Source organism: Triplophysa rosa, linkage group LG23 (assembly GCF_024868665.1).
Source record: "Triplophysa rosa linkage group LG23, Trosa_1v2, whole genome shotgun sequence".
Classification (NCBI taxonomy): Eukaryota; Metazoa; Chordata; class Actinopteri; order Cypriniformes; family Nemacheilidae; genus Triplophysa; species Triplophysa rosa.
This window is the reverse complement of record NC_079912.1, coordinates 14078890-14091055: the sequence shown is the minus strand read 5'-3', so window position 1 is coordinate 14091055 and position 12166 is coordinate 14078890. Positions and strand designations below refer to the sequence as shown.

The window sequence follows — 12166 nt, the reverse complement described above, 5'->3', positions numbered from 1 at the left end:
TAATATATATATATATATATATATACAGTATATACATAAAAAAGTTGACAAAATGTTACATGCACTAACCGGATCAATGCCAAACACATATGGGACACCAGAATAAACCCCAGGAATGACTGGGTCCAGCTGAAGATGCTCACAATCATGTAGTGTGTCATTGCTGAGACACAGCAGAAAGAAATGTGTGTAAAGATGTAAGATGTGTTTAAAGATCTTGAAGTAAAAGCATACTGGAGAAATTAAAAAGGCCATGTTAGACAAGAAGCATATTTTGACCATAATACAAATAATTCCAAGCAAGTTCAGGTTCAATTATAATATTGCATCCTAATCTAAATGCAAGAATACAGGCCTCTACTAACAGGAAAAATGAACGTGACGGGTACTTTAAAACCTTCAATCATTTAGTTTACATACTGCCATGGCCCGTGGGGGTGAAACGTGGGCTGAACACGCCAGGAAGAACCAAACACGTTGAAGGACTTTGAGAAGCAGTCATTGTAAATCAGGCCAGTGTAAACAGAGAACATTCCCATGAGCAAAATGATGTACCGTCCTCCAACCAGGACACCAATAAGTTGGGAGAAAAACACAAGGATTATGGATAACAAATATTAGTCAACACAAACCAGACTGAGATCTGAAATAATTGTGGCAGTAAAAAAGAAGCGTGTGGTTTCATGCCTCATTTTTATATTTCCTCAAACGTTCGGCCTGTGTAACAATCCAGACCGCAAACAATGTCATCACTAAACCATGACCACAATCTCCAAACATCACGGCAAACAGGAAGGGGAAGGTAACTGTCGTGTATGGAGCTAAGAAAACAAAATGGGCAGAGTAAAATCCCAGTCACCTGCTTTTTGCTTATTTTAATTTTGAATATGTAAAGATATATATCTAAAAAATAACAGATGTGATTTCTTTAATATCTCAATTACTGTTAAACATAAATGGAATTGATGGCGAATGGAAATTATGACGTCTTCTACGTCTCAGATATTCATTTATTTCAAAATCAACTCATTTGTTTCTATTTTTATTTTATCTAAATATATCTTTATCATTTTAGGAGTTGATACTTGAAGGGATAGTTCACCCAAAAATGAAAATTCTGTCATCGTTTACTCACCGCCTTGTCATTTCAAACCTGTATGACTTTCTTTCTTCTGCAGAACACAAAAGAAGATATTTTGAAGAATGCTGATAACCGAACAGCGGTGGCAGCCATTGACTTCTACTGTTTGGACACAAAACCAATGCAAGTGAATAGCTGCCATTGTTGTTCGGTCAACAACATTTTTCAAAATATCCTCTTTTGTGTTCTGCGTAAGAAAGAAAGTCATACAGGTTTGACATGACAAGAGAGTGAGTAAATGATGACAGAATTTCCATTTTTGGGTGAACTGTCTCTTTAAATGAAACCTAACCGAGAAGTCCGAGCAATAATATTTTCCGCCGTGCATTCACCTGGATTGATCTCCTGATAGGTACCGACCCCATAGGTGTCAATAATGGCTTGAAAACCCTCAGTAAAGCTGTTGGTTCTGTTAAAGGTTGGTGGCGTTTGTTGAGTCTGAATGCGGTTCAGAACTGGAGTCACACTGGAACCACTCTGCTCCTAAAAAAGAAAATTTATTTATCAATTAAACCTTGATATTTGAAAATTGTCATCGTTTATTCACCCTCATGTCATTTAAAACCTGCATATGACCCTTCCATCTGCAGAACACGAAAGAAGATATTTTGAGAAATGTCTCAGTGGTTTTGTCCATACAATGAAAGTCAATGGGGGCCAGCGTTGTTTGGTTGCCAACATTCTTCAAACTATCTTCTTTTGTGTTCTGCAGAAGAAAGAAAGTCATACAGGTTTGAAATGACATGAGGATGAATAAATGATGAAAGAATTTTCATTCTGTCTTTAAAACACATGTACAGATGTTATCATATGCAATACGTACAGATCCTTTAATCAGGGCGTTGTGAACTAATGTGAGATCTGACACAGAGCACCAGATCTCAGCTACGATCAGCTTCTGTGTGATGTCTATGTTACAGAGGTTCAGAGTGTAGTAGATGGCCTTCATCTTCTTCACTTTACTGCTCCACTCGTGTACATGATCTGCAGCTTTCATCAAGACGCCAGCGCGATACTCCTCGGTCCTTCTCAGGATCTTAAAAGCACATGTGGCCATAAAAAAGCATTACGTTTTTTTTTATGTTTGGACTTTCTAAAACGACATTTTTAAAGGTCCAGTGTGTAATTTTTCGGAGGATCTATTGACAGAAATGCAATTTAATAAACATAACTATGTCTTCAGAGGTGTATAAAGACCTTACATAATGAAGCGTTATGTTTTTCATTACCTTAGAATGAGCTGTTTCTATCTACATACACCGCGGGTCCCCTTGCATGGAATTCGTAATGTTGTTTCTACAGTTGCCCTAAACGGACAAACTGCTCTACTGAGTGTGTTTCGTAAATACATTATCTCCCTCGAAAAAGAAGCGAAAATGTGACGACTTCTTAGTCCCGCATCAGACACTGTAGTGCTTCAAAAAAAAAAAAGAGGGGTGAGTGAGCCCTTGGTTGCAATTCGCAACCTTACCACTAGATGTCGCGAAATTTTAAACACTGGACCTTTAAGGTAAATAAGACCCTGAATGAGAAGAATTTGCTTGTTTTACAGGGATGAAATGATCAGAAATGAAGAAACATGCTTGAAAAGGTGTCACGAACATGGTTTGGTCATTTGTGGAATATGAGCATCAAACAGCCATGAACACAGGTTCCCTTTTCGACAGAAGTAATGGTTGGAAAAAGTGCTTTATTTGGAAATCAAAATAGTCTGGATAGTGACTCACCAATCGTAGATCTTCCATCCGTGTCATGATGTTGTTGCTCATCTCCTTGCGTTCATGCAACGTTTTTGGGCACGAATACAAACTGGCATGAAAGCTTAGGGGATTGAAATAATGTGTTCATTGAATGAAACAATTTCTTTAAAAAATTGTAACAAAACATCAAGCCAATGCAAATAATTATATTTCCATTATAAAAGAAAAATCTATTATAAAATCTATAATGTAGGGATGTCACAATATACCGCTGACAATAATCAGGGAAAGTGAAGTGAAAGTGAAGTGAAAGTGAATAATCGTGATATTAATTGATATTGTGTTAATACTACACAACACAAATGATAATAATTGTAAATAATTTAGTGCCTGGTTGACACTCAAACTAGTAGGTGGCGGTTTTGCACCAATTTAGACTCTCTGCTTCCACTTTTTTATATTTTATTATTTTGACTAATTCATTGGCCAAAAAAGAGAAACACAAAACAAACAAATTTAAGATGACTAATAGCGCAATTTATTCTTATTTAAATAAAAAAAACTGTGATAATTGTGTTTTGTATTTCTTAGTTCCTGTTTCCTGTCTTGGATTGTAGTTCTTTGTAGTTCTTTTTCCCATTGGTTTTGTGTTTATTAGTCTCAAGTGTTTCTTGTTACCCAGTGTATTTAAGCCCTTAGCTGTGTCTGAATTCACCCCCTATCTCCTATATAGTGCACTATATCGGGTGTCCGCCATTTTGTAGTGTTGTCCGAATTCTGAGTAAGGCTGCGCCCAAATATTCCCACTTGCGGTCTTTTTACTTGTCCACTTGACTACTTTCATGACGTATTTCTTGTTTTTGGCCCAAGTGTTCTAGTGGGCGTGAAGATCCCAAGTGAGCATAGTATTTCTAACCCGATGGGACACACTTAGCAAGTGCAAACATGTAATTAATGTGGTGTTTCTTATTATGTGATTAAAAGCAGTTAGCCAAACATAGAATAAATGAAGATATAGCCTAACCTTAAAAAGTAGTTGTATAACTTACACTGGAAAGCTTTCCGCAACATCTCGCGAGACCTGAGCAAAAAGTCTCATAATTTAAATCCAGAATGTGATGCATGATTGGATACACTTAGACCTGAATACCGCCTGGAAGCAGTATTCAAGATAGTGTGGGTTTAGTGTGCGTTGAGGGCACTGCACTTTGGACAGACTTGGACTGCGTCCGACATCGCATACTGTGACAGTACGTACTGAATTTGAATAAGTACCTACCTATCGGCCGTTAAACAGTACGTTCTCGTATGAGTGGGATATGAATACATTTCGGACATACTGCGTCCGCCATGTTGCTGTTTTTTTAAGATTTGTTTTTTTGGCGTTTTTGCTTTTTTTAATTGTACAGCTATTGTTAGATAGGACAGGAAGCGAAGTGGGGGAGAGAAGGGGTGGGAAAGTACCACGAGACGGGAATCGAACCCGGGTCGCCCGATGCGCAACCGCGCCACATGTCGGAGCACTGCTTGAGCGTTGATAAAAACATAATTTAGTCACGAGAAATTCATTTATTGGCACTTACATTGAAAACGGACGTCCGCCTTAAAGTTTTCTGCTATATTTATTTGATTTACTTTTGAAATTTGGTGCTCCCGTGGCATCATGGGATAGATAAGTGTCCATCCGATCCACACTCACGAATCTCGGCGGAAGTAGTACACATCCGGGTATTTCTCGCCTGTTTTTTGCATACTGAGGTTTCGGACATACTATTCATGACTCATTTTCGCCTACTATATAGTATGGAAGTAGGCGATTTCAGCCGAAGCCTTGCACTCTTACTTCCTGTCGCGTGCACGCGCTCTCAAGTGGCCAAGACCGCAAGTGGGGGTATTTGGCCGCAGCCTAAACAACTCATTCCCTATATTTGTTCACTACTTTTAACCCACAAATGCGTTCTGATTTTGAGTGTGCATCCGCTCACTCATATTTCCCATGAACGCGAATCAACCGTCTGATTAGAATCAGCTGGAGGAGAGTGACCGTTAATGCCACGAATGTACGTTTATACACTTGTGTTTGTTCTTGTTGACAGTTACTTTCTACTTTTTGAGAATAAACAGATTAAATTAATGTTAGCAGTGTTTTATATTAAATATATTAAGTCATTTTATGAAATGTAATAAATGCAATAGTAAATAAACTTGGCAAACGTTTGTTTTGTTCTATTTATTAAAAACTAAGAGCCTGCAATAAACGTGACAAATTTTACATAACAATCCATAAAGTCACACAGGTGTAATATAAGCGTTATGACAAATGTCCGTGTATACTGTCAGACGCAGTATTTATTACGTAAGTGTCCGAAATTGTTCACTCATTTTCATTCACTTCTCATCCATATAGTGGACTATTTAGCATTCGCTATATAGCGAATAGTGCACGAGTGAACAAGTGTCGAATTCAGACGCAGCTCTTGTGTTTCAGTTGTCCATTGTCGGGGATTGTAGGTATTATGTGGTGTTCTTGTTTTCATTTGTTATATTTAATTAAAGACTGTTGTTTGCATTTAGATCTGCCTCCTGTTGGTTCATTCCTTTACCGTAACAATAATATTGTTGTTGTGAATTGTTTTGGCTACAATAATCAAGGTATTGTGGCAGCCCTACACACCCAGCATAGGCCTACATGTACAGTATATTTAACTCGTATATTTGATGTATTTGGAAACACGTCACTCACCCGTCACACACTTTTCGAACCTTTTCTCGCACGTGATCTCCCTGGACGAATATAATGAACACATCTTTCTTGGCAAGTCCCCTCTGCTTCAAGAAACACATTTGCTGACCATGTATCAGGAATGCAGAACACATCGGCATTAATGTGCACTAGTCCCCATATATAGAAAAATCTATACCATCATGTGCATTTCAAACGTGAGCAGTGGCCACACGTGTGGTTTATATTGATGATCTGATAGCGTGCTGGTGCTTTAAATATTCATGAGTAAATATTAATAGACTCATATAATGGATTTTGGACTCTGGTGTCAGCAGATATGTTTGAAGCATGGTATCTTTGCAATTGCTTAAATTTACGTTTTAAAAGAGCAATGCTAAAATGGATAAAGTAGGCAGAAAAATACGATGTTGGAGAAATTCTCACGTCTGTCTGGAGCTCTTCTGTGGCCTGTATCTCTGCATGCCGAAGGACAAAATTCCCATGGAAAAGACGCCAAAGAACCTTTTCAAAGGCAGGAAACCTTTCTTGTTTGATAACACCCGCTATAAATCTAAAAGCACATTTGAATACAATATTGAAAGTGCAAATCTTATAACTAATACTTTTCATTTTTTATTAATACATTTATTAATTTTGTTCAAGCATTTTAACGTGAAATAATTTATTTGATATATTAAATTAATGGGTTCTTCATTGGATGTGTGCAGTTCTTTGGGTTTAGTAAAAAAATCTCTTCTTATAAAGAACCATTTTACACTCGGCTTGGCTCCATGATGGCTATGTTTAGAATAAAAAAGTTCATATATATATATATATATACATCATATATATCACATATATACACTCACCTAAAGGATTATTAGGAACACCATACTAATACGGTGTTTGACCCCCTTTCGCCTTCAGAACTGCCTTAATTCTACGTGGCATTGATTCAACAAGGTGCTGAAAGCATTCTTTAGAAATGTTGGCCCATATTGATAGGATAGCATCTTGCAGTTGATGGAGATTTGTGGGATGCACATCCAGGGCACGAAGCTCCCGTTCCACCACATCCTTGTTATCAAGTTTTTATTGTTTTATTGTGTTAGTTAGCTGTATTTTTTTAGTTATTATGGCTTAAAACAAAACAAACCAACTGCAGTATGATTGATATTAATTGGAATGCAGTCAATGCACAATAAAAAAAAAATTTTTGAAAAAAATTAAAAACGGAGTTCTTCATTTGGAACCAAGCTCTTCATATATATATATATATATTTATAATTTGAGCTGTCGGGTACGATTTTGCTGTTTGACTTCAACCCACATGACATACGTAAAGTTACCTGCAGTTTTATGTTTCAAACAGAGATGGCGATAGTGAGGCAAAATGCAAGGTTAGTGTATGACATCAGGCATTTGTAACTGTGACCTTTATTTCAGATTGAGATAATGTGTCAGATGTACCCCAGATATGGCGGTCCAATGATGCTGGAGCTGCTGTTTCTGCGACTGGTGATGCGCGATGAGACAGTCATACACATGGAGTCTTCTGAAGGAGGTTCAGAACATGACATCAGAGATTCAGCCTGCAACACAAACGTTATAAAGCTGATGACCAGTGGCGGCTGGTGCAAAACAATTTAGGGGGGAACAGGAACAATAACCTAAAAATTACAAATGGGCATTTGACAGGTGATATAACCATTTATCATTACCTCTTTGCTTAAAATGAAACATTCAACCATCAAAGCATGTGCTTGTAGCATTAATAAGTGAATTTTAATTTATTGTGGATTAATTGCAGTAATAAACTGCCAGCCCACATGAAAAAATACTGTGGTATTAAAGTAAACTGTATTCTTAGATGCTATAGTGTTGATGTATTGTGTTTTTGAACTATACCATAGCAAGAGAAGAGTAGAGAGAAGAGTACTGTACTAGGCCTACGATGTAGCAGCCTGTTGCTATCGCAGAAATAAGCCCCGACAGTGTGATCAGGACCCGACGCTAAGCCAAAGGTCTTGTATTACACTGAAGGGGCTTATTTCGTGATAACAGCCGGCAGTTTATACATTACACATGTCACGAACAGGCAATTTGGTTAAATTATTTGTAAATATAATGTCATATATGTTGTTAAAGGACATATTTATATTTATTTTGTCAAAAAAAAACGGTCTTTTTGCTGCATCCGTGTGTTATTAGTTTTGAGAGGTTGTTATCTGGGAATAACTAACCTGCAAATGTTGCGACTGGCCAATCAGAATCAAGCATTCCAACGAGCCGTGTAATAAAATGCATTACAATACGTCATGGTCGCAACCACTTGAGTATTTATGGTAGTCACATTTATTAGCGGGAACACGGAATATTCAAGCAATGTCCTATTTATGGGTGAAGCTCAGGGCAGGTGAATGGTGGCGTGCACGCTGAACGGTGTTTGAGTATTGTCACTGTTTTGAAGTATTTGACATTGTACATTTGCACATGACGCGTTTGGATGTGAGACCTTTCATATGGCGTTAACCCACAACCAAATAACCATATTTAAGTCTGTGTTTGACCATTATCTATGGACTTGTAATAAAATTTGTTAAAAGGAGTTTTGGGCCGGAAGTTCTTTAATATATTTAGTATACTTGTAATGCCTATTTACGAAATACATTACAGTTTAATTTAGTTAAAACTGCAGTGTTTTTCATGAGTGCACTCTGACATAGTAAACAGGGAAAATAATAAAACGTTTTAATTCACACAACACGCAGCATTCAATGTGGACATCATCGTTGTTTTAGTATGATTATAATGGTTTCATCCATTACCACGTCGCGTCGTTCGCGTGACGCGTCCAGTAACGTTATACAGAAAGTGCACACTTTATATGTACATGTAGGCTACACTGTGAATATGTAAATCGCCTTGAAATAAATTTTTGTTTTATATTCACAAAATACCTGAAATCTAGCGGGTCGTCTTCATAAACTCTCGCAGAAGGCTACTGGGGTCGAGAATCGTCCAATCGCTGCACAAGTTAAGGTTGCGAATGATGACGCAAGCACGTTAGGGTAGACCTTCAGAAGCATAGAGAATGCATTGCAGGGCCTGAAGTTTGAAAAAAAGGATCCAAAACATCAGGATCCAAAGCAATTGGTACTAATACTAACAGATATGCCCATTTTACTTGCGTGTACATCTGGGCGGTCTTAGTCAAATCATACCACGAACTGACGTGGATTTGTGGGGGTGTGGTTACACGAGGCGTTTCAGGCAGGTCTGGGTGAGCATTCGCTTTTAGATAGAATGCATCTTTTGTTCCGACACTTACATTTTTGCAATTTTACATGTCTAATACATGCATGGGCAACTTATAACACACCAAAGACACAGAAAAACACGTATTCGTGCCATATGACCCCTTTAAGGCTGATTGTGCTGTACTACAGGCAGAACACACAGTTCAGAATGGTTAGAGCAAGCGTATTACTGTTGTTGAATGTGACAGAAATATCCCTAGTTTTCGCACTTTGGTGGTGCGCCGCTTCTGCTGATGACATACTGCAGCATGTCTCAAAACTAATTATTTTGATGGTTTAAAAGCTTGTTTGCCATTTTAGGATTTACATAGATTCATCTCAGGACGTTCACCTCTTCAAAGAAGTCCTCAGCCATCCTCAACAGAGAATCGATGTCCATTAGTTCGCTGAGGTTCTGACGGAGTGCCACATGGTTACGGTTGATTTCTCTCAGGTCCTGCTCCAACTTCTCAAACGTGGACTAAAGAACATCAGTTGTGCCGTTAATTAGTCGTTAAATAAAACTGTGGAATAGGTACAGTCAATCAAAGACTCTTAAACTTGGGGGTGTGGTTTAAAATGGGGAAAAATCCTTGCTGTAAAAAAATCCCGTAAGAAAGCGGGAAATTTCTTGCAGCTGGGGCAACAAAAATATTTAGTAAAAAAACATTTTTTATGTAAAATTACAAATTACATTTTCTCCCATTCTTGTAAATTTGCTGTCTTTTTCTGTAATTTCTATGGTTTTTGACCGTATTTCAAAAGTAAAAACGCCAGAAATAAACTGCAAATGTGCAGTTTTGTAATTTGAACGTTTTTGACCTTTTAAAAAATACCTGAAAAATCTGTAAAAAAAAAAAAACCAACGACGCTAAAATTCTGTAAAATTACGTTTTTTTACAGTGCTGTACACAAACATTGCAAAAAAATATATATTTTAATCTTATATTTTAAGGTATTATATATTTTTTCCTTTTTTAAAGAAATGAATAGTTTGATTGAATGAGGCCTCTTGACAACTATGCTTCAACTGACCAATCTGAATCAAGTTTTCTAGAGAGCACTATAATAAAAAAGATAAATGCCAAAATTATTTTCACCTCTAGCTCGAGAACGTCTCTGGGACAGGGGACGATCTCCTTCTCCTTCGTTGGTGCAATAACAATGCTAGATTTCACCATTTCCTTCTCAAGATACCCTGAATGATATAACATTTCAAGAGAACTCAATGTGACTGTGTTTTAAGAGAGATAATCACATCAGGCCTGCCGTTGAACTGTATTAAATGAATCTTAGGAACATGATGCTTGTGAAATCTTTACTAATTTTATCCTGTAAGATTTCTTTTTAAAACTTGTTAAAAGTTTTGATGTGATGGATGAAGGACAAAATTTATGCAGTGGCCCATAAGTAGGCACAAACGTCACACTAAAAATGTATGAATATCATTGCATTATATAACAAAGTAAATATTGCACAATTATAATTTAAAGCTAAGTGTTTCACTAAAGGATTTTGTCTAGTTTTAAGTAAAAAAAATAGTGGGTAAACTACAAGACAATGTATTTACTTTGGATCAAATCCATAGTTAATGTGATAAACCACACCTGTGCTTCCTCTGCTAGGACCACTGAGAGGAAGTGACATCATCATAGTGAAAGAAAAATCATAGTTGAGATCTCTTTACTATCTTAATTATTTATCATCGACATCAATGAGATTAAATGGAGAGCAAATGAAAACTTTTGCTTGAGTCTCCTCAGAGCCAAAAATCTCACAAATGTTTTCATTAGAGTTCCAGAAGAGTTGTCAACAATGTCTCAAACTGAGCTCAGATTTGTCAAGTCTGCAATCAAAAGTCAATATTATTGAAGATCTCAATATGAACTCAAACATTTCACATCAAATTGGCTCAAATCCATATTATTTTACCTCTACAATCTACATTCCTTTCACACCTCCATACTCTTCATTTATTTTAACAATCATTTCATTTGTTTTTATTATATGCAATCTTAGAAGAAACTAGGATAAATCCGAGACTAAGATAAAAATGAAAGAGCAACCTCTGAGCAAAATGTTGCTTTAGTATTTATCCATCAAAACAACCTCGACACCAGTTGAATAAAGAAATAGAAACGTTCTTACTCAAAATTCTCTCCATCTTTTCACATTTCTTCACTTCTTTCACAAATCGCCTCTGAAAAGCCGTTACACCAGGATTCAGCTGAAAAAGGTCATAGATAACTCAAGGCAACATGTCAAAACAGAATATATACAAACAGACTTATTTTGAAAGAGCATTGTATTAATAAATTATTGAAATGATCCCTTCTTTAAAGCTAATTGACAGGAATAATGTGCATACGTTTGTCTCTTTCTGCATTGTTTTGCATTGATTGATTCATCCAATGGTGAGAAATGTAATTCAGGGACAATGAAAATCCTCTAGGAACCGAACAAATGTCCAGAGAACGAATTATTGCACCAGAATATGTGCGTGCCACTAAAAGCACACTACATTTAGAAATCAATGGAATGCAATTAAAGGTTACTTGAGTGCCGAAAGGCCGACTATCTAACAAATGAATCCTCCATCATAACATTAAAACTATAATCAAACCAGAATGGAAAGGCATTTATCCATGGAGAGATGGCTAATGGTGATGCTCAATTACATTTTCCTCTGTAATGTTGTTTGTACTGTGTTGTACAACACAGACTTTGTGGCTCTTTGCTCTGTCAAACCAATTGTCAGCATTTTAATTCTAATCGTAGGCCTACATGAGTCACTTAGACACAAAAACAGACCCACAAAAACAAAACTGTAAGGTTACTCACATCTTTAAACTGAACCAGCCCGAGATGTCCAAGTTCACTGATGCAGTTGTGGGCGGATTCAGTCTGAAATAACAGCTGAGCGAGACACATCTCCTCACTTCGAAAAGATGAAGACATTCTTATAGTTTTTAATAATGTGAGTGAGTAACTCGTATATGCTGATGGTTGTGCTGCAGTGATTGTCTGGTTTTTGTAAGTCAGTCTATTAAATGTCTGTCTGACAGATCAATACTGCACTTGTGTGGTCCCGGGATCAATATTGAAAATACAGCTGGGGCGGCCCAAATATGACCATTTTATTAGGATAAGCAAACCTGCAAGTCTACGGTTTCATACAGCTTATTTTGCTGTAACGTAGGCTATTATAAATAAAACAATTGTAGTCAATGTATATTTCTATACTATAAACCTGCACCTGTGGATGCATCTATTGGCCAACAGCAGTTACTTAATATTTCAA

At 36.9% G+C, this 12166-nt stretch overlaps 1 protein-coding gene across 1 annotated transcript in view; it reads right to left on the bottom strand.

Annotated features, from left to right (window-relative positions):
• The window catches only part of si:ch73-173p19.2 (V-type proton ATPase 116 kDa subunit a 1), a 24845-nt gene extending 13022 nt beyond the window's left edge, over window positions 1-11823 (bottom strand). Inside the window, 13 exon segments of the mRNA XM_057322033.1 lie at window positions 70-163; window positions 421-587; window positions 688-821; window positions 1474-1624; window positions 1965-2177; window positions 2869-2962; window positions 5585-5667; window positions 6011-6137; window positions 7037-7158; window positions 9218-9346; window positions 9966-10063; window positions 11014-11092; window positions 11707-11823. Coding sequence (XP_057178016.1) covers window positions 70-163; window positions 421-587; window positions 688-821; window positions 1474-1624; window positions 1965-2177; window positions 2869-2962; window positions 5585-5667; window positions 6011-6137; window positions 7037-7158; window positions 9218-9346; window positions 9966-10063; window positions 11014-11092; window positions 11707-11823 — 1608 coding nt within the window.
• Window positions 11824-12166: the final 343 nt, after the last annotated feature.